The sequence below is a fragment of the Engystomops pustulosus genome, chromosome 4 (assembly GCF_040894005.1).
Source record: "Engystomops pustulosus chromosome 4, aEngPut4.maternal, whole genome shotgun sequence".
Taxonomy (NCBI): Eukaryota; Metazoa; Chordata; class Amphibia; order Anura; family Leptodactylidae; genus Engystomops; species Engystomops pustulosus.
The window spans coordinates 7,933,962-7,957,381 of NC_092414.1; the positions used below are offsets into that span (position 1 = coordinate 7,933,962).

Consider the following 23,420-nt stretch of genomic DNA (forward strand, 5'->3'; position numbering starts at 1 on the left):
CTACACCCATCTCACCTACCTGTGCCCCTCTAACACCTACACCCATCTCACCTACCTGTGCCCCTCTAACACCTACACCCATCTCACCTACCTGTGTCCCTCTAACACCTACACTCATCTCACCTACCTGTACCCCTCTAACACCTACACCCATCACACCTACCTGTGCCCCTCTAACACCTACACCCATCTCACCTACCTGTGCCCCTCTAACACCTACACCCATCTCACCTACCTGTGCCCCTCTAACACCTACACCCATCTCACCTACCTGTGCCCCTCTAACACCTACACTCATCTCACCTACCTGTACCCCTCTAACACCTACACCCATCACACCTACTTGTGCCCCTCTAACACCTACACCCATCTCACCTACCTGTGCCCCTCTAACACCTACACCCACCTCACCTACCTGTGCCCCTCTAACACCTACACCCATCTCACCTACCTGTGCCCCTCTAACACCTACACCCATCTCACCTACCTGTGCCCCTCTAACACCTACACCCATCTCACATACCTGTGCCCCTCTAACACCTACACCCATCTCACCTACCTGTGCCCCTCTAACACCTACACCCATCTCACCTACCTGTGCCCCTCTAACACCTACACCCATCTCACCTACCTGTGCCCCTCTAACACCTACACCCATCTCACATACCTGTGCCCCTCTAACACCTACACTCATCTCACCTACCTGTGTCCCTCTAACACCTACACCCATCTCACCTACCTGTGCCCCTCTAACACCTACACCCATCTCACCTACCTGTGCCCCTCTAACACCTACACCCATCTCACTTACCTGTGCCCCTCTAACACCTACACCCACCTCACCTACCTGTGCCCCTCTAACACCTACACCAATCTCACCTACCTGTGTCCCTCTAACACCTACACCCATCTCACCTACCTGTGCCCCTCTAACACCTACACCCATCTCACCTACCTGTGCCCCTCTAACACCTACACCCATCTCACATACCTGTGCCCCTCTAACACCTATAGCCATCTCACCTACCTGTGCCCCTCTAACACCTACACCCACCTCACCTACCTGTGCCCCTCTAACACCTACACCCATCTCACCTACCTGTGCCCCTCTAACACCTATAGCCATCTCACCTACCTGTGCCCCTCTAACACCTACACCCACCTCACCTACCTGTGCCCCTCTAACACCTACACTCATCTCACCTACCTGTGTCCCTCTAACACCTACACCCATCTCACCTACCTGTGCCCCTCTAACACCTACACCCATCTCACCTACCTGTGCCCCTCTAACACCTACACCCATCTCACCTACCTGTGCCCCTCTAACACCTACACCCATCTCACCTACCTGTGTCCCTCTAACACCTACACCCATCTCACCTACCTGTGCCCCTCTAACACCTACACCCATCTCACCTACCTGTGCCCCTCTAACACCTACAGCCATCACACCTACCTGTGCCCCTCTAACACCTACACCCATCTCACCTACCTGTGCCCCTCTAACACCTGCACCCATCTCACCTACCTGTGCCCCTCTAACACCTACACCCATCTCACCTACCTGTGCCCCTCTAACACCTACACCCACCTCACCTACCTGTGCCCCTCTAACACCTACACCCATCTCACCTACCTGTGCCCCTCTAACACCTACACCCACCTCACCTACCTGTGTCCCTCTAACACCTACACCCATCACACCTACCTGTGCCCCTCTAACACCTACACCCATCTCACCTACCTGTGCCCCTCTAACACCTACACCCATCTCACCTACCTGTGTCCCTCTAACACCTGCACCCATCTCACCTACCTGTGTCCCTCTAACACCTATAGCCATCTCACCTACCTGTGCCCCTCTAACACCTACACCCATCTCACCTACCTGTGTCCCTCTAACACCTACACCCATCTCACCTACCTGTGCCCCTCTAACACCTACACCCATCTCACCTACCTGTGCCCCTCTAACACCTACACCCATCACACCTACCTGTGCCCCTCTAACACCTACACCCATCTCACCTACCTGTGCCCCTCTAACACCTGCACCCATCTCACCTACCTGTGCCCCTCTAACACCTACACCCATCTCACCTACCTGTGCCCCTCTAACACCTACACCCATCTCACCTACCTGTGCCCCTCTAACACCTACACCCACCTCACCTACCTGTGCCCCTCTAACACCTACACCCATCTCACCTACCTGTGTCCCTCTAACACCTATAGCCATCTCACCTACCTGTGCCCCTCTAACACCTACACCCATCTCACCTACCTGTACCCCTCTAACACCTACACCCATCTCACCTACCTGTACCCCTCTAACACCTACACTCATCTCACCTACCTGTACCCCTCTAACACCTACACCCATCTCACCTACCTGTGCCCCTCTAACACCTACACCCATCTCACCTACCTGTGCCCCTCTAACACCTACACTCATCTCACCTACCTGTGCCCCTCTAACACCTACACCCATCTCACCTACCTGTACCCCTCTAACACCTACACCCATCTCACCTACCTGTGCCCCTCTAACACCTACACCCATCACACCTACCTGTGCCCCTCTAACACCTACACCCATCTCACCTACCTGTGCCCCTCTAACACCTGCACCCATCTCACCTACCTGTGCCCCTCTAACACCTACACCCATCTCACCTACCTGTGCCCCTCTAACACCTACACCCATCTCACCTACCTGTGCCCCTCTAACACCTACACCCACCTCACCTACCTGTGCCCCTCTAACACCTACACCCATCTCACCTACCTGTGTCCCTCTAACACCTATAGCCATCTCACCTACCTGTGCCCCTCTAACACCTACACCCATCTCACCTACCTGTGCCCCTCTAACACCTACACCCATCTCACCTACCTGTGCCCCTCTAACACCTATAGCCATCTCACCTACCTGTGCCCCTCTAACACCTATAGCCATCTCACCTACCTGTGCCCCTCTAACACCTACACCCTTCTCACCTACCTGTGCCCCTCTAACACCTACACCCATCTCACCTACCTGTGCCCCTCTAACACCTATAGCCATCTCACCTACCTGTGCCCCTCTAACACCTACACCCATCTCACCTACCTGTGCCCCTCTAACACCTACACCCATCTCACCTACCTGTGCCCCTCTAACACCTACACCCATCTCACCTACCTGTGCCCCTCTAACACCTACACCCATCTCACCTACCTGTGCCCCTCTAACACCTACACCCATCTCACCTACCTGTGCCCCTCTAACACCTACACCCATCTCACCTACCTGTGCCCCTCTAACACCTACAGCCATCTCACCTACCTGTGCCCCTCTAACACCTACACCCATCACACCTACCTGTGCCCCTCTAACACCTACACCCATCACACCTACCTGTGCCCCTCTAACACCTACACCCATCTCACCTACCTGTGCCCCTCTAACACCTGCACCCATCTCACCTACCTGTGCCTCTCTAACACCTACACCCATCTCACCTACCTGTGCCCCTCTAACACCTACACCCATCTCACCTACCTGTGCCCCTCTAACACCTACACCCATCACACCTACCTGTGCCCCTCTAACACCTACACCCATCTCACCTACCTGTGCCCCTCTAACACCTGCACCCATCTCACCTACCTGTGCTCCTCTAACACCTACACCCATCTCACCTACCTGTGCCCCTCTAACACCTACACCCATCTCACCTACCTGTGTCCCTCTAACACCTACACCCATCTCACCTACCTGTGCCTCTCTAACACCTACACCCATCTCACCTACCTGTGCCCCTCTAACACCTACACCCATCACACCTACCTGTGCCCCTCTAACACCTACACCCATCTCACCTACCTGTGCCCCTCTAACACCTGCACCCATCTCACCTACCTGTGCTCCTCTAACACCTACACCCATCTCACCTACCTGTGCCCCTCTAACACCTACACCCATCTCACCTACCTGTGCCCCTCTAACACCTACACCCATCTCACCTACCTGTGCCCCTCTAACACCTACACCCATCTCACCTACCTGTGCCCCTCTAACACCTACACCCATCACACCTACCTGTGCCCCTCTAACACCTACACCCATCACACCTACCTGTGCCCCTCTAACACCTACACCCATCTCACCTACCTGTGCCCCTCTAACACCTGCACCCATCTCACCTACCTGTGCCTCTCTAACACCTACACCCATCTCACCTACCTGTGTCCCTCTAACACCTACACCCATCTCACCTACCTGTGCCTCTCTAACACCTACACCCATCTCACCTACCTGTGCCCCTCTAACACCTACACCCATCACACCTACCTGTGCCCCTCTAACACCTGCACCCATCTCACCTACCTGTGCTCCTCTAACACCTACACCCATCTCACCTACCTGTGCCCCTCTAACACCTGCACCCATCTCACCTACCTGTGTCCCTCTAACACCTACACCCATCTCACCTACCTGTGTCCCTCTAACACCTACACCCATCTCACCTACCTGTGCCTCTCTAACACCTACACCCATCACACCTACCTGTGCCCCTCTAACACCTACACCCATCACACCTACCTGTGCCCCTCTAACACCTACACCCATCTCACCTACCTGTGCCCCTCTAACACCTGCACCCATCTCACCTACCTGTGCCCCTCTAACACCTACACCCATCACACCTACCTGTGCCCCTCTAACACCTACACCCATCTCACCTACCTGTGCCCCTCTAACACCTACACCCATCTCACCTACCTGTGCCCCTCTAACACCTACACCCATCTCACCTACCTGTGCCCCTCTAACACCTACACCCATCTCACCTACCTGTGCCCCTCTAACACCTACACCCATCTCACCTACCTGTGCCCCTCTAACACCTACACCCATCTCACCTACCTGTGCCCCTCTAACACCTACACCCATCTCACCTACCTGTGCCCCTCTAACACCTACACCCATCTCACCTACCTGTGTCCCTCTAACACCTACACCCATCTCACCTACCTGTGCCCCTCTAACACCTACACCCATCTCACCTACCTGTGCCCCTCTAACACCTACACCCATCTCACATACCTGTGCCCCTCTAACACCTACACCCATCTCACCTACCTGTGCCCCTCTAACACCTACACCCATCACACCTACCTGTGCCCCTCTAACACCTACACCCATCACACCTACCTGTGCCCCTCTAACACCTACACCCATCTCACCTACCTGTGCCCCTCTAACACCTACACCCATCTCACCTACCTGTGCCCCTCTAACACCTACACCCATCTCACCTACCTGTGTCCCTCTAACACCTACACCCATCTCACCTACCTGTGCCCCTCTAACACCTACACCCATCTCACCTACCTGTGCCCCTCTAACACCTACACCCATCTCACCTACCTGTGCCCCTCTAACACCTACACCCATCTCACCTACCGGTGCCCCTCTAACACCTACACCCATCTCACCTACCTGTGCCCCTCTAACACCTACACCCACCTCACCTACCTGTGCCCCTCTAACACCTACACCCATCTCACCTACCTGTGCCCCTCTAACACCTATAGCCATCTCACCTACCTGTGCCCCTCTAACACCTACACCCATCTCACCTACCTGTGCCCCTCTAACACCTACACCCATCTCACCTACCTGTGCCCCTCTAACACCTACACCCATCACACCTACCTGTGCCCCTCTAACACCTACACCCATCTCACCTACCTGTGCCCCTCTAACACCTACACCCATCTCACCTACCTGTGCCCCTCTAACACCTACACCCATCTCACCTACCTGTGCCCCTCTAACACCTACACTCATCTCACCTACCTGTGCCCCTCTAACACCTACACCCATCTCACCTACCTGTGCCCCTCTAACACCTACACCCATCACACCTACCTGTGCCCCTCTAACACCTACACCCATCTCACCTACCTGTGCCCCTCTAACACCTACACCCATCTCACCTACCTGTGCCCCTCTAACACCTACACCCATCTCACCTACCTGTGCCCCTCTAACACCTACACCCATCTCACCTACCTGTGCCCCTCTAACACCTACACCCAACTCACCTACCTGTGCCCCTCTAACACTTACACCCATCTCACCTACCTGTGCCCCTTTAACACTTACACCCATCTCACCTACCTGTGCCCCTTTAACACTTACACCCATCTCACCTACCTGTGTCCCTCTAACACCTACACCCATCTCACCTACCTGTGCCCCTCTAACACCTACACCCATCTCACCTACCTGTGCCCCTCTAACACCTACACCCATCTCACCTACCTGTGCCCCTCTAACACCTACACCCATCTCACCTACCTGTGCCCCTCTAACACCTACACCCATCTCACCTACCTGTGCCCCTCTAACACCTACACCCAACTCACCTACCTGTGCCCCTCTAACACCTGCACCCATCTCACCTACCTGTGCCCCTCTAACACCTATAGCCATCACACCTACCTGTGCCCCTCTAACACCTACACCCATCTCACCTACCTGTGTCCCACTAACACCTACACCCATCTCACCTACCTGTGTCCCACTAACACCTACACCCATCTCACCTACCTGTGTCCCTCTAACAGCTACACCCATCTCACCTACCTGTGCCCCTCTAACACCTGCACCCATCTCACCTACCTGTGCCCCTCTAACACCTACACCCATCTCACCTACCTGTGCCCCTCTAACACCTACACCCATCTCACCTACCTGTGCCCCTCTAACACCTACACCAATCTCACCTACCTGTGCCCCTCTAACACCTACACCCATCTCACCTACCTGTGCCCCTTTAACACTTACACCCATCTCACCTACCTGTGCCCCTTTAACACTTACACCCATCTCACCTACCTGTGTCCCTCTAACACCTACACCCATCTCACCTACCTGTGCCCCTCTAACACCTACACCCATCTCACCTACCTGTGCCCCTCTAACACCTACACCCATCTCACCTACCTGTGTCCCTCTAACACCTACACCCATCTCACCTACCTGTGCCCCTCTAACACCTACACCCATCTCACCTACCTGTGCCCCTCACCCACCTTCATCCCACATTCCTGTGACCCCTATATGTGGTGTTACTTTGCCCCGTGCCCCCCTGTTGTGTCGGGATCCTGTTTACTCTCCGGCCTGTAATCCGGGAATGTGTGTAATCCCAGCTGTCCGATGATTAATTGATGGGAAGCCTCCTAATCCCCGCACACACGTGACAGCTGCTCCATTCACCAAGCGCGCCCGCAGGGGCTCAGCCGTGCAGGGGTTAATTACACAAGTCGTTAGTCATTTCCTCATTAATAATTCACTTTATTTTAATTACTTTTCCTATAACATCTGACCAATGGAGGTAAACACTGCGCCACATTGTCACCGGGCTCCATACAGAGTATTTATCCCGCCGTCCACCATCTCAGGGGTTAATTCTATATTCTTATTACCGACATATTATATATTCCGGTTTTAGGAGGCCTCATATATGGAGGGAAGCAGTTACCCATGGGAACCAATCACATTGTAGCTCTCATTTGTAAAGTGCAGATTTGAAAATGGAATAAGAGATCTGATGGGTTGCTAGGAGTAATTACTACACTGTGCTCTAACGCTATCAGAACCGGTATCCGCTATGACAGGATTAGGCATCACGGAGCACAGCATCACCCCCCAGAGGATATATATATATATATATACACAACTGCGTATGGAAGACCTAACAGAAGCTTCTAAGAGCAAATCTATTCTAGGTGGTCATGGCAACCAATAAGGACTCAGCTTTCATTTCCCCACAGCAGTAGTTTACATTAAAACTGAGCTCTGATTGGTTGTCACAGTACAGGGATAATACACACAGTGATGTCACAGTACAGAGATAATACACACAGTGATGTCACAGTACAGAGATAATACACACAGTGATGTCACAGTACAGAGATAATACACACAGTGATGTCACAGTACAGGGATAATACACACAGTGATGTCACAGTACAGGGATAATACACACAGTGATGTCACAGTACAGGGATAATACACACAGTGATGTCACAGTACAGGGATAATACACACAGTGATGTCACAGTACAGGGATAATACACACAGTGATGTCACAGTACAGGGATAATACACACAGTGATGTCACAGTACAGAGATAATACACACAGTGATGTCACAGTACAGGGATAATACACACAGTGATGTCACAGTACAGTGATAATACACACAGTGATGTCACAGTACAGAGATAATACACACAGTGATGTCACAGTACAGGGATAATACACACAGTGATGTCACAGTACAGGATAATACACACAGTGATGTCACAGTACAGGAATAATACACACAGTGATGTCACAGTACAGGGATAATACACACAGTGATGTCACAGTATAGAGATATTACACACAGTGATGTCACAGTACAGGGATAATACACACAGTGATGTCACAGTACAGAGATAATACACACAGTGATGTCACAGTACAGGGATAATACACACAGTGATGTCACAGTACAGGGATAATACACACAGTGATGTCACAGTACAGGGATAATACACAGTGATGTCACAGTACAGAGATAATACACACAGTGATGTCACAGTACAGGGATAATACACACAGTGATGTCACAGTACAGAGATAATACACACAGTGATGTCAAAGTACAGAGATAATACACACAGCGATGTCACAGTACAGAGATAATACACACAGTGATGTCACAGTACAGGGATAATACACACAGTGATGTCACAGTACAGGGAGAATACACACAGTGATGTCACAGTACAGGGATAATAAACGCAGTGATGTCACAGTACAGGGATAATACACGCAGTGATGTCACAGTACAGGGATAATACACACAGCGATGTCACAGTACAGGGATAATACACACAGTGATGTCACAGTACAGAGATAATACACACAGTGATGTCACAGTACAGGGATAATACACACAGTGATGTCACAGTACAGAGATAATACACACAGTGATGTCACAGTACAGGGATAATACACACAGTGATGTCACAGTACGGGGATAATACACACAGCGATGTCACAGTACAGAGATAATACACACAGCGATGTCACAGTACAGGGATAATACACACAGTGATGTCACAGTACAGAGATAATACACACAGTGATGTCACAGTACAGGGATAATACACACAGTGATGTCACAGTACAGGGATAATACACACAGTGATGTCACAGTACAAGGATACTACACACAGTGATGTCACAGTACAGGGATAATACACACAGTGATGTCACAGTACAGGGATAATACACACAGCGATGTCACAGTACAGGGATAATACACACAGTGATGTCACAGTACAGAGATAATACACACAGTGATGTCACAGTACAGGGATAATACACACAGTGATGTCACAGTACAGAGATAATACACACAGTGATGTCACAGTACAGGGATAATACACACAGTGATGTCACAGTACAGAGATAATACACACAGCGATGTCACAGTACAGGGACAATACACACAGCGATGTCACAGTACAGGGATAATACACACAGCGATGTCACAGTACAGGGATAATACACACAGTGATGTCACAGTACAGGGATAATACACACAGTGATGTCACAGTACAGGGATAATACACACAGCGATGTCACAGTACAGGGATAATACACACAGTGATGTCACAGTACAGGGAGAATACACACAGTGATGTCACAGTACAGGGATAATACACACAGTGATGTCACAGTACAGAGATAATACACACAGTGATGTCACAGTACAGAGATAATACACACAGTGATGTCACAGTACAGGGATAATACACACAGTGATGTCACAGTACAGAGATAATACACACAGTGATGTCACAGTACAGGGATAATACACACAGTGATGTCACAGTATTGTCTCCTTGTGTTTGGTGCAGGTTCCTCCTCGTCCTCATCTGTCTGATATTCAGTGTATTATCCACCATAGAACATTACTCTGAATTTGCCACGGGGACTCTCTTCTGGATGGTAAGTGGCCCCTGTATGACAGCCTCCCCGCTGATGGTTTCCCCTCTGTCACCTCCTCCCATGTGCTGTGTGTCTGTCTGTACTGTTACTCTGGAATTGTCTTCAGTTCTTCAGCATAGCCCCCTGTGTCCTGCAGGAGATCGTCCTGGTGGTCTTCTTCGGTGCCGAGTATCTGGTGCGGCTGTGGTCGGCCGGCTGTCGCAGTAAATACGTCGGCTTCAAGGGCCGGATACGATTTGCTCGGAAGCCAATCTCCATAATTGGTGAGAACCCCCTGTATAAGGGAACCTGTCAGGGGGATGTATAGGCAGCACTGACAGGTCCCCCTGATCACCCGCTCCCTACACAATGGGTGCTGTGTACATGGGTGACAGGTGCTGAGCTCCTATTTCTAATACAGATGCAGCTATAGGAGGACATGGTGGCAGACACACCCGGCCCCCCAGCCTGAGGGGGTCCAGACACCCCCATAGTTATACAGATCAATGCCCCAGGTATCTGCCATGCAGGACAGAGGAGAGAGAGGAATCTAGGGGGGTCTGCAGGGGTCAGAGGGGTCTAGAGGGGTCTGCAGTAATCAGAGAGGTCTAGAGGGGTCTGCAGGGGTCAGAGGGGTCTAGAGGGGTCTGCAGTGATCAGAGGGGTCTGCAGTAATCAGAGAGGTCTAGAGGGGTCAGAGGGGTCTAGAGGGGTCTGCAGTGATCAGAGGGGTCTGCAGTGATCAGAGGGGTCTAGAGGGGTCTGCAGTGATCAGAGGGGTCTGCAGTGATCAGAGGGGTCTGCAGTGATCAGATGGGTCTGCAGTGATCAGAGGGGTCTAGAGGGGTCTAGAGGGGTCTGCAGTGATCAGAGGGGTCTGCAGTGATCAGATGGGTCTTCAGTGATCAGAGGGGTCTAGAGGGGTCTGCAGTGATCAGAGGGGTCTGCAGTGATCAGAGGGGTCTAGAGGGGTCTGCAGTGATCAGAGGGGTCTGCAGTGATCAGAGGGGTCTAGAGGGGTCTGCAGTGATCAGAGGGGTCTGCAGTGATCAGAGGGGTCTGCAGTGATCAGATGGGTCTGCAGTGATCAGAGGGGTCTAGAGGGGTCTAGAGGGGTCTGCAGTGATCAGAGGGGTCTGCAGTGATCAGATGGGTCTGCAGTGATCAGAGGGGTCTGCAGTGATCAGATGGGTCTGCAGTGATCAGAGGGGTCTAGAGGAGTCTGGGACAGAGTGAGAATAAATACTCCAGTAAGAAAAATTGTAAATGAGACCCAGTGCATATATATATATACTCCTGATCTACAAAGTTGAACAGAGGACTCGGGAGAGGACAGGGGGTATTTAAGGGTCTGATTTATTTCCAATGTAACATTTACCCTCTTTGCTCCAGATCTCATCGTGGTCATAGCGTCCATCATCGTGCTCAGTGTAGGCTCCAATGGACAGGTCTTCGCCACATCTGCCATTAGGTTGGTGAGTTTGTTGGACTCCAGGATTCCTCATATTTGGAAATCATAATAGTGAGTGCAGCTCTGGGGTATAACACAGGATGTAACTCAGGATCAGTACAGGATAAGTAATGTCATGTATGTACACAGTGACTGCACCAGCAGCAGAATAGTGAGTGCTGGATCATTCTGCTGTGAACTGCTGACGGGTGTGGTTGTGTGCTGCTGAGCTCCTGCACCACCTGGAGCAAACCCAATCCACCCAGGCCTGCTCTCTCCTCCCCAGGGAGGGAGTGGGTTCTGTGGGATGAATGCTGCAGGAAAGTCCCAGGCTCCTGTCTCCCGGACCAGGCCGGCGGGGGGCAGGAGAAGCCAGTTACCGGCCAAAACTGATGGCGTCAGAAGATCTGCCCGGAGCCAAGGACGCAGCGATGTGACCTCGGCTGCCACCCCCAAGACCCAGGGAAGCCGCAAGGTCTCCGGAACACAGAAGATCAAGGCAAGTGACATCAGCCTAAGTGCTCCTCCTGGAAAGCTGGGTGTCTGTGCGGGAAAGCTGGGTGGTTCAGCTGAAAAGCTGGGTGCTCACGGGGGTGTGCAAAAAGCATGGGGTGATCTTAAGGCCCGGGAGTCTGCTTCCATCTATGGCTCCCGGATTGCTGAGCACCTCCGTGAGTACGAGGAAGCTGGCAAGGCGCTGAGGAGGCTCCAGGAGGAGATAAGGGAGACCTTGGCCCTAGCGGGGGTGGCTACACAGAGAAAGAAAAAGTCTGATCTTCTTAACACCATAGACAGACTTAAAGCCGAGGTCACCGCTCTGCAGGAGAAGCGTCATCTAATCCGCGAGCACAGTGGTCCGTTTCGTGAAAAATTGGAGAATGACGCCCGGTTTGAGGAGATGCGCCAGGAGCAGTTGAGAAAGCAGAAGGGGCTTCAGATCCAGGCGGATGATGGCGATGATGAGGAGGATGAGGAAGACCTGCCGTGTCCGTCTGGTGGCCTGCACCAACACCAGCAGGCCTCGCACGACAGGCTGCCTGCGGAGCAAGCGCCATTACCATCAGGCTGCGGCTCTGCCAACCTGGAGGAGGAAAGTGATGACAGCGGCCAGGGGGGGGCGCTAATGGCTCAGATCCGTCAGCTTGAGTCCCAGTTCACCTCCAGAACTTTTCCTTCGGCGATGATTTGCCAGATGACGACCTAAAGAGAAAGAAGAAATCCAAGAAGACCAAGGCGTCTGAGGAGGTGAATCTGGTGTTTCGTCCCCTCCCTGTTCCCTCCGGGCGGGCAGCAGTGCCAGCCTGTCGTGTAGGCCCCGTTACCCAGCCCAGCACGAATCCTGCAGTGGACTCGGTGCCAGGGTGCGGGGAGATTGCAAAGCCACGTTCCATCATGGCGCAGAGCACCAGCCTTGTTTGTAGTAGCAAGGATGGTGCAGGGAAGGCATCGGCCGAAAGGCCGGACAGTGAGGGCGATCCAGCAGGTCCTGGTACTGTGCGCTGCCCCCCAGTGGGAGGGGGGGGTGGCCCTGTGCCAGGGGCAGTGGCGGTGGCTCCTGTGGCCCCTAGCGCTGTTGCTTGCTCCGATGAGCAGCAGCAGTGTGATGGGGCTGCTGGGGCTTGTGGTGCGGCGCCTCCCAAACCTCCCAAACATCCCGTGCAGCCTGCAGAGAAAGTCGCAGGAAAAGTACTATTCTGTATTGGTGCATCAAACTCTGGAGATATGAAAGGGGCAAAAAGACTGTCTGGAGTCTGTAAGGACAAGCGGCCTCTACCATCCATTGAGCAGCGGTGCTCAAACATCATAAAAACTGCTGGACAACAAGGGGTTAATGCCAATGAGGCAGAGGGCACAAGTAAGATCGGGGTTGGAGCTGCCTCTTCTCAGGCTGTATCAGCTATGGAGGTGGCTCTACCCCCAGTGCCCAGTGACGCCGAGGCAACCCCAGGTCCTCCTGGCCCAGCTGGTGTGAGTGATGCAAGGAAGCGAGGCAGTATTGTACATAGTGTGGTGAATGTGGGGGTGGTGAATGGTGATGGGGGGGATCCTGGTAGGAGTGCTGGTCCATCTGCACCCCCAGTGGTGGCCGCTCCCATAAGGAGCTATGCGAGTGTCACTGCTGGGGCAAGTGGGGTTAACTCCTTGTCTCCTGGCTCTGGGAATAGCGTTTTGCCGCAGCGTCTTCTGGAGGCTCTCAGGAGAGGGGAAAAGTCAATCACTGTAGAGGGGAGAGAGGTTGATCTGTCCTTCTGGACAGACAGGCATGGCCTGGCAGCCTTCCAAGAGAAAAGGGGGGGAGAGACTGTATGGTCTTTACCCACAACCGGGCCCGGAGCTGCCGTAGGAATGTGGTTCGTCTTCGCTGGAGGGGCAGTGACGCATGCCCACCCAGGTCAAGGGTGGTGGAGCTCCTCCTGAAGATGAACTTCAGGGCTAGTGACATCTTTGCCCTGATACATCCTTATGGTACTCCGGAGTTCGATGTCAGCTTTGTTCGGCCGGAGGGCTTAGAGCTCTTCTGGTCGAATTATGAGCTGGCAAAGAACGAGCCCGCATGGCGAGACTTTGCTGTGCAAGCAGTGTCTTGCCAAAACACAGTCAAGAAGGTGACCGTTTTGACCCGTAACGAGTCACTTTCTTGCATGGACATCATGACTTGGCTCAGTCGTTATGGTGAGGTTGTACAGGTACCGCAGAAAAACCGCGATGAATTTGGCATTTGGTCTGGAGCCTGGACCTTCATGATGAAGTTGAAGTGTTCAGGCGGCACAGTCGCCCACATTCCCTCTTCAGCCTTTCTTGGGCGAGACAGAATCCTGATTTTCTACCAGGGGCAGCCGAAGGTCTGTCACAGGTGCGGTGACCCCACACACTTTAGCGCCAGCTGCCAAGTGCAGAAGTGCGCTTTGTGTGGTGGGCTAGGTCATCTCGCTGCATCCTGTAAGGACATTAGGTGTAACCTGTGTGGTGAGCTCGGTCACCCTTTCAGCCGTTGTCCTCGCTCCTTTGCCAATGCGGTTGTGACCCCAGTGGAGGAGAGCCATGAGGTTGCTTCTGCTGGGGAAGGTACCAGCAGAGGTGGAGGAGCTGAGGGGCCTGTGAAGAAAAGTAAGAAGAAGTCGCCTTCTCAGTTGAGGCGGCTTGAAGCCAGACAAAAAGGGAGAGAACTGGGGAAGCCTCAGGTTGCTGGGGTGACCCTTGGTCCTTCCTCAGAGGCTGGTCTTGCTACTGAGGCCCTGAGGGATGATGAGTTGGATGAGGAGGTCAGGAGGATGGAGCGTGAGAAAGGTGCCATGTCCTCCACGTCCTCCCAATATGAGAGTATGGATGAGGATAACAGGATTTGGCTAGAAAATAAGCGCAAGCAGAAAAAGAAAAAACGCGGCGTATCTAAGGTACCTAAGGAAGGGAAAACTTCCTCCCCTCTGGTTGAGCTTTCCAACCAGTTCCTCACCCTCGATGAGATCGCCTCCACGGAAGGAGAGGCTGAGGGTGGGGTTCTGGAGGTGGCGGCGGAGCAGCCTGCAGGGGGCGCCGAGTCTCTATCCTCTGGGGATGCTGGGTCCTCAGAGTGGGAGACTGACTCAGAGTCAGGAGACAAGGACGAAGGAGAGGGTGGTCCGGGTGGGTCCTTGGGGGCCAGTAATAACATGGACACCTCAATTTCGTTAAAAAGAAGTTGCCCCAATTCTGAAGGGAAAAGGGATCATCCTCGGAGGACAGTAGAGGGAAGGGAGGTAGTAAGAAAAAAGCCGTCTAACTCAATCACTCATGATGGCGGCACCCACTCCGTTGACGCTGGCGTCCATTAATGTCGCCAGCATTAAGTCTGATGCGGCTAGATTTGCGGCCTTTGATTTTCTCGGCCGCGTTGAAGCCGACATTTTATTTTTGCAGGAGACCAGGCTGCCAGATTTGGCGGCCGTGTTTAAAGCTAAGAGGGAATGGAGACACGGGCCTTCCTATTGGTCTCTTGCGGCCGAGCCGTATAGCGGAGTGGCGGTCCTTTTTACCGCACCGGTAGAATGCAGACGAGTTATTGAGTTAGAAATGGGGAGGTGCCTGATCCTGGATGTCCTCATGAAGGGACAAGAACTTCGCCTAATTAACATCTATGGTCCCCAGTCCAAGTGGGACAGGAAGTGTCTCTTTATGAGGATCAAGCCCTACCTTTTTACAAGTCGGCAGGTGGTCTTTGGAGGGGACTTCAATGCTGTCACGAGGTCCCAGGATAGGGGAGGTTCCAGAGACAAGCTGACTTATGATAGCGTCGCTCTTAATAGCATAGCTAGTGAGGCTCGCCTGGTGGATGTCCACATCCGGCACACCCCAGGCCACGCGGGGTTCACCTATTATAGGGGTAGCTGCAGGTCTAGAATAGACAGGTTTTATTTAAAGGAGGAAGCCATTTCTTCACCAGTGTCCGTTGTTGAGGTGGAGTTCTCCGATCACTGTCTAATTTTGTTTTGTCTGAATGTTACAGAGACCCCCCGGATGGGAAGAGGCTACTGGAAGCTCAATTCGTCTCTCCTGGAAGAAGCGGAGATCAGACAATCCTTTGAGGACTTTCTTCAGAGCCAGGTACCATTGCTGGGCCTTTGTAGCAGTAAGTCAGAGTGGTGGGAGATGCTCAAGAAAAGGGTGGCGAGATTCTTCCGCCAGCTCTCGAGCCTCAGGAGCCTGGACAGGTACCGCCTGTATCAGGGCCTGAGGAGGAAACTCGAGCATCTCGTCTCGACTGGAGGTAGTCGTGAGGACATCTCCAGAGTGAAATCCTTGCTGAAGAGGTGTCAGTACGATAGACACGCATCTTTGGTTTTTGAGAGGGATTACGGGAAATACCGCTCGCCCGACCCTTACAGAAACTGCAAGATGTCAGTGAATGGTAAAGTTGTCACGGGACTGGTTGACAGTACGGGATCCCTGAAAAGGTCCAGATCAGGGATTCTGGAGGTTGTCAGATCCTTCTACTCACACCTCTTGGGCAGGAAGGATCTAGATCGGGATGTGATGTCGGCTTTCCTGGCTGAAACTGTCCCTGAGCCAGGAGTAGACCCCTCTCTTGATGTTTTGACAGAGATGATTAGGGAAGAGGAAGTCAGCCGGGCGATTGAAGGGCTCGCCCTCAAGAAATCGCCGGGTCCGGATGGCTTAACATCCGAATTTTATAAGACCTTTAAGGACGCCTTGGTTCCCCTCTTGACTGAGGTATTCAATGAGTGTCTTTCCTCGGGCGCTCTGCCGAAGTCAATGAGGAGGTCTGCCCTGATCATTCTGTCAAAGGGTAAGGACCGATCTCGTATTGAGAACTGGCGTCCCATAGCGCTTCTCAATGCGGACAGAAAGGTTTTGGCAAAGGTGCTGTTTAATCGGCTGGTGCAGTTTGCGCCCCGGCTCCTTTCGGGGACCCAGCACTGCTCTGTTCCAGGCCGCAGTACATTTAGTGCTGTGCTTTGTGTCCGGGAGGCAGTGGAGCAGGGCAGGGCTGGTAACTGGAAGGGGTACTTGCTGTCCTTGGATCAGGCAAAAGCGTTTGATCGGGTTAACCACGAGTACCTCTGGTCTGTCCTTCTGAGGTATGGCCTGCCGGGGGAGTTTGTCAATTGGCTAAAGGTTTTGTACGCAGGGGCAGAGAGTTTCCCGCTTGTGAACGGTTGGATTGGCCGCTCTTTTGAGGTCGGGTCTGGTGTTCGCCAAGGTTGTCCTCTGAGCCCACTTTTATACGTGTTCGCGATTGACCCATTCCTTAGGAGGGTTGATCGTGGGCCGTTGGTGGGAGTCGGGATGGACCAGGCGGCACCGGAAGCCACTCTAAGGGTGGTAGCATATGCCGATGATGTCACCGTTTTTGTGTCCTCGAGAGGGGAGGCGCAATGGGTGATGTCAGAGGTTGACCGCTACTCAGAGGCTTCTGGGTCCAAGATCAACCGGGATAAGTGTGAGAGTCTCTGGCTGGGAGAGGGGGATCCAGGCTTTGATCTCCCGGACACTCTTCCAGGGCCCCAAGACTCTGCCAAAGTTCTAGGCATCGAATTTGGCCAGGGGGATTACCCCATGCAAAACTGGGACGGCAGGCTTAAGATCGCCGCTCAGAGGGTGGACCAGTGGAAGGGTTGGTCTTTGACCCTCAGAGAAAGGGTTAACCTGATTAAAACCTACCTGCTCCCATTGCTGATTTATCTGGGCAGTGTGTGCATGTTGCCAGAACCCCTCTGGACTCGGGTCTACAGTCTGTTCTTCCAGCTGTTATGGGGGAATAGGCTGAACCTAATCAAGAGGGAGGTTACTTACCGCACGAGGAGACAAGGAGGGTTGTGTATGGTCAACCCTGTGGTGTTCCTAGTGAATACCTTTCTTAAGATCAATGTTGCAAACCTCTGGAAAGAGAGGGCTCCTCCGTGGGTATACTCCTGCAGGGGATGGTTTCAGCCTTTCTTCCAGGAATGGGAGACAGGAGGACAAGTGAAGGATCTCCGTACACCGCATGGGCATCTTCCGGCTTACGCTACCCCGGTTCTGAAGGTGATTCGCCGGTGGGGTCTGGGAATGTGGGAGATCAGGACCATGTCGAGGAAAATCCTTGACCAAAGGGTTCTGTTGACCCATTTCCAGAAGCCTCTGGCCCTCAGGGATTGCCCAAGTCGGGATCTGAGGGTGGGTTTGAGTTTATTGAATTCCATCAGGATCCCCTTGAAGTTTTGGGACGTGACTTGGCGCTGCTTCCATGGAAAGCTGTGTGTGAGGGACAATCTGAAGTGTAGGAGCTCTGAGGAAAGGGGTTGTCCCCGGGAGGAGTGCGGTGGCCTGCTGGAGAGCATGGACCACTTCCTGCTTCAGTGCCCCTTTAACACAGAGGTGTACAACCGGGTGGGCGCTTCCATCCATTGGCCCGGGTTGGCCGGTCTCTCCTATGCGGAGTGGGCCTATGGAGCATTCAGAGGCCTGGGTGCCCGGGACCGCTGCACGTTATTCCTAGTTAGCCTAGTGGTCAGGTACCACACGTGGAACGCACGGTGTTTAGTATCGACGCAGCGTAAAATCCTCCCGGTGGATGAGGTGGTTAGGAACATTCTGGGTGACCTGGTGAAGGTGCGCTCTCTGGAGTATGAGGGGCTGGGCACGGGGAGGGCCTCTCTCCTTTGGAGGGGGTTCTCCTTTAGTGTCCCTTAGTCTGTCATCTCCTCTCCTGGTGTTGGGCTGAAGCTGACACTGTAGATTTTTGTTTTGTATCTGAGGTTATAGAGATGTAGGGGCTTGCAGGCGCCGAACCTGGGCTTTATGTGGTTTTGATATATGTTGATATGTTTAATGTGTTTGTATCTTGTGTTATATGTAGTTATAGTTCTTGTGTGTATATAGGTTGGTTGGTTTTGGGGTTTTGGTGTTAGGGTGTTAGGTTGGGAGGGGGGTGGACGGGACTTGGACTATACGATCCTGGGCACTGGTCTGGACTATATAGCGTGAACTTTGGACGTTAGACCAGTGTCTGGGGGGGGGGGGGGGAGGGTGATGGGCGTGGGATTTAGTTAGTTATATTTATTGTTATTTAATGTTAATGTTATTTCCGTTATATTCATTGTTATTTCTGTGTTTATTTATTGTTTATTTATTTATGTGTATTTTGCTGTGTATTTCGATATAAAAAAAAAATAAAAAAATAAAAAAATAAAAAAAAAAAAAAAAAAAATTAGGTGGTGGGACTGGGTGAAGGTTTTGTTTGTTTTCATGCTGAGTGTGTGGTGTGTGTGTGGCTGGGCCAGGAGGTTTTGTAAGTTTATTTTCGTTTATATTTGTTCTTTTGTAATTCTTTTGCCAGAAGTTATGGCTTTATTTATGTTTATTATTGTTATGTTTTTCACTTTTATATAAAATAAAAGATTTACAGGATGTAACTCAGGATCAGTACAGGAGAAGTAATGCCATGTATGTACACAGTGACTGCACCAGCAGCAGAATAGTGAGTGCAGCTCTGGGGTATAATACAGGATGTAACTCAGGATCAGTACAGGATAAGTAATGTCATGTATGTACACAGTGACTGCACCAGCAGCAGAATAGTGAGTGCAGCTCTGGAGTATAATACAGGATGTAACTCAGGATCAGTACAGGATAAGTAATGTCATGTATGTACACAGTGACTGCACCAGCAGCAGAATAGTGAGTGCAGCTCTGGAGTATAATACAGGATGTAACTCAGGATCAGTACAGGATAAGTAATGTCATGTATGTACACAGTGACTGCACCAGCAGCAGAATAGTGAGTGCAGCTCTGGAGTATAATACAGGATGTAACTCAGGATCAGTACAGGATAAGTAATGTCATGTATGTACACAGTGACTGCACCAGCAGCAGAATAGTGAGTGCAGCTCTGGGGTATAATACAGGATGTAACTCAGGATCAGTACAGGATAAGTAATGTCATGTATGTACACAGTGACTGCACCAGCAGCAGAATAGTGAGTGCAGCTCTGGGGTATAATACAGGATGTAACTCAGGATCAGTACAGGATAAGTAATGTCATGTATGTACACAGTGACTGCACCAGCAGCAGAATAGTGAGTGCAGCTCTGGAGTATAATACAGGATGTAACTCAGGATCAGTACAGGATAAGTAATGTCATGTATGTACACAGTGACTGCACCAGCAGCAGAATAGTGAGTGCAGCTCTGGAGTATAATACAGGATGTAACTCAGGATCAGTACAGGATAAGTAATGTCATGTATGTACACAGTGACTGCACCAGCAGCAGAATAGTGAGTGCAGCTCTGGGGTATAATACAGGATGTAACTCAGGATCAGTACAGGATAAGTAATGTCATGTATGTACACAGTGACTGCACCAGCAGCAGAATAGTGAGTGCAGCTCTGGGGTATAATACGGGATGTTACTCATACATCTGGGCCTCTGTACTTATGTCTCTGTACTTATGTCCGTTCTCTGTAGGGGGATCCGATTCCTCCAGATTCTCCGGATGCTCCATGTTGACCGCCAAGGAGGAACTTGGAGACTTCTCGGATCTGTTGTGTTCATTCACCGGCAGGTGAGGACTAATAAAGCTAGGAGTCTTTGTACTTGTGTCTGGGGGGCAGTTACACTGAGTATTATCCTCTGCCCCAGGAGCTGATCACCACCCTGTACATCGGGTTCCTGGGGCTCATCTTCTCCTCGTACTTCGTGTATCTGGCAGAGAAGGATGCTGTGGATGAGGAGGGGAGGACCGGATTCTCCAGCTACGCCGACGCCCTCTGGTGGGGAGTGGTGAGTATGACGTCTCTGGCTTCAGTCTGCGTCCTCTAGTCACATCCAAAGCTGCATTCACACCACATCATCTTGGATCTCTGCTGCCCTCTGCAGGCTGGGTCCAGTAGTTTCTGTCTGTAGGAGTTCTGCTTGTACTTGTGGTGCTCCTTGATGACTCGGCTCAGTTTCCTGTTGCGCAGGTGACGGTGACCACCATCGGATACGGGGATAAGGTCCCGCAGACCTGGATTGGGAAGACCATCGCCTCCTGCTTCTCCGTCTTTGCCATATCGTTCTTTGCTCTTCCCGCTGTGAGTAACAAGGACGTTACCACTTACTGATACATTGTAACGACACGAGACTTCTGAGATGCGTGTAGAACTGGATACAATTGTAACACGTTCTCAGCGTGTCATAGGGGGGATTCCATTCACTGACAGAAAGCAGAGGTCTTGACCGATCTCTTCTCCTCGCAGGGGATCCTGGGATCCGGTTTTGCACTTAAGGTTCAGCAGAAGCAAAGACAGAAACACTTCAACAGGCAGATCCCTGCGGCGGCCTCGCTCATCCAGGTAGGTAGCTGGACTTGTGCTGGTGGGGGGGGGTCCTGGGTACCATGTGACGGCTCTCACTGCCCCCTGTACAGACCCTCTGGAGATGCTACGCCGCAGAGAAGTCCTACAGCTCCACCGCCACATGGAAGATCTACCTGACGCCTCCGGATCAGGGGAGCAAAGCAGCACCAGCGCCCCTCAGCCCGAGCACACGGAGACAGGTCTGGGCAATCCTGCCAACCTCCAACCTGGTGACTTACACATAATACTCAGAGAGGCCAAATATATCTGCCACCAGCAGGGGGAGCTCAATGTAGATGTGTTACAGTAATGTATACATACATATATAGTGAGCTCCCCCTAGTGGTGTTGTATAATCTGTATGTAGTGAGCTACCCCTAGTGGTGGTGTATAATGTGTATGTAGTGATCTCCCCCTAGTGGTGGTGTATAATCTGTATGTAGTGAGCTCCCCCTAGTGGTGGTGTATAATGTGTATGTAGTGATCTCCCCCTAGTGGTGGTGTATAATCTGTATGTAGTGATCTCCCCCTAGTGGTGGTGTATAATCTGTATGTAGTGATCTCCCCCTAGTGGCGGTGTATAATCTGTATGTAGTGATCTCCTCCTAGTGGTGGTGTATAATCTGTATGTAGTGATCTCCTCCTAGTGGTGGTGTATAATGTGTATGTAGTGATCTCCTCCTAGTGGTGGTGTATAATGTGTATGTAGTGGTGATCTCCCCCTAGTGGTGGTGTATAATCTGTATGTAGTGAGCTCCCCCTAGTGGTGGTGTATAATCTGTATGTAGTGATCTCCTCCTAGTGGTGGTGTATAATGTGTATGTAGTGATCTCCCCCTAGTGGTGGTGTATAATGTGTATGTAGTGGTGATCTCCCCCTAGTGGTGGTGTATAATCTGTATGTAGTGAGCTCCCCCTAGTGGTGGTGTATAATCTATATGTAGTGATCTCCTCCTAGTGGTGGTGTACAATGTGTATGTAGTGATCTCCCCCTAGTGGTGGTGTATAATGTGTATGTAGTGATCTCCTCCTAGTGGTGGTGTATAATGTGTATGTAGTGATCTCCCCCTAGTGGTGGTGTATAATCTGTATGTAGTGAGTTCCCCCTAGTGGTGGTGTATAATGTGTATGTAGTGATCTCCTCCTAGTGGTGGTGTATAATGTGTATGTAGTGAGCTCCCCCTAGTGGTGATGTATAATGTGTATGTAGTGATCTCCCCCTAGTGGTGGTGTATAATCTGTATGTAGTGATCTCCCCCTAGTGGTGGTGTATAATGTGTATGTAGTGAGCTCCCCCTAGTGGTGGTGTATAATCTGTATGTAGTGATCTCCCCCTAGTGGTGGTGTATAATGTGTATGTAGTGATCTCCTCCTAGTGGTGCTGTATAATGTGTATGTAGTGATCTCCCCCTAGTGGTGATGTATAATCTGTATGTAGTGATCTCCCCCTAGTGGTGCTGTATAATGTGTATGTAGTGATCTCCCCCTAGTGGTGATGTATAATCTGTATGCAGTGATCTCCCCCTAGTGGTGGTGTATAATGTGTATGTAGTGATCTCCCCCTAGTGGTGGTGTATAATGTGTATGTAGTGATCTCCCCCTAGTGGTAATGTATAGTGTGTATGTAGTGATCTCCCCCTAGTGGTGGTGTATAATGTGTATGTAGTGATCTCCTCCTAGTGGTGGTGTATAATGTGTATGTAGTGACCTCCCCCTAGTGGTGGTGTATAATGTGTATGTAGTGATCTCCCCTTAGTGGTGGTGTATAATGTGTATGCAGTGATCTCCCCCTAGTGGTGGTGAATAATGTGTATGTAGTGATCTCCCCCTAGTGGTGGTGTATAATGTGTATATAGGGAGCTCCCCCTAGTGGTGATGTATAATGTGTATGTAGTGATCTCCTCCTAGTGGTGGTGTATAATCTGTATGTAGTCATCTCCCCCTAGTGGTGGTGTATAATCTGTATGTAGTGAGCTCCCCCTAGTGGTGGTGTATAATGTGTATGTAGTGATCTCCCCCTAGTGGTGGTGTATAATGTGTATGTAGTGATCTCCTCCTAGTGGTGGTGTATAATGTGTATGTAGTGATCTCCTCCTAGTGGTGGTGT

At 51.4% G+C, this 23,420-nt stretch overlaps 1 protein-coding gene across 7 annotated transcripts in view; it reads left to right on the forward strand.

The window, feature by feature from the left end:
• The window catches only part of LOC140125984 (potassium voltage-gated channel subfamily KQT member 1-like), a 79,664-nt gene that overhangs the window by 32,858 nt on the left and 23,386 nt on the right, over positions 1-23,420 (forward strand). For 4 of the 7 annotated variants that reach the window (XM_072145004.1, XM_072145009.1, XM_072145003.1 and 1 more), the window contains exons 3-10: positions 9,975-10,065; positions 10,202-10,328; positions 11,437-11,515; positions 20,443-20,539; positions 20,617-20,757; positions 20,925-21,050; positions 21,216-21,311; positions 21,386-21,544. In XM_072145004.1, coding sequence (XP_072001105.1) covers positions 9,975-10,065; positions 10,202-10,328; positions 11,437-11,515; positions 20,443-20,539; positions 20,617-20,757; positions 20,925-21,050; positions 21,216-21,311; positions 21,386-21,544 — 916 coding nt within the window. The remainder of the gene's footprint in view (positions 1-9,974; positions 10,066-10,201; positions 10,329-11,436; positions 11,516-20,442; positions 20,540-20,616; positions 20,758-20,924; positions 21,051-21,215; positions 21,312-21,385; positions 21,545-23,420) is intronic. The other 3 variants (XM_072145006.1, XM_072145005.1, XM_072145007.1) reach the window with 3 other exon arrangements.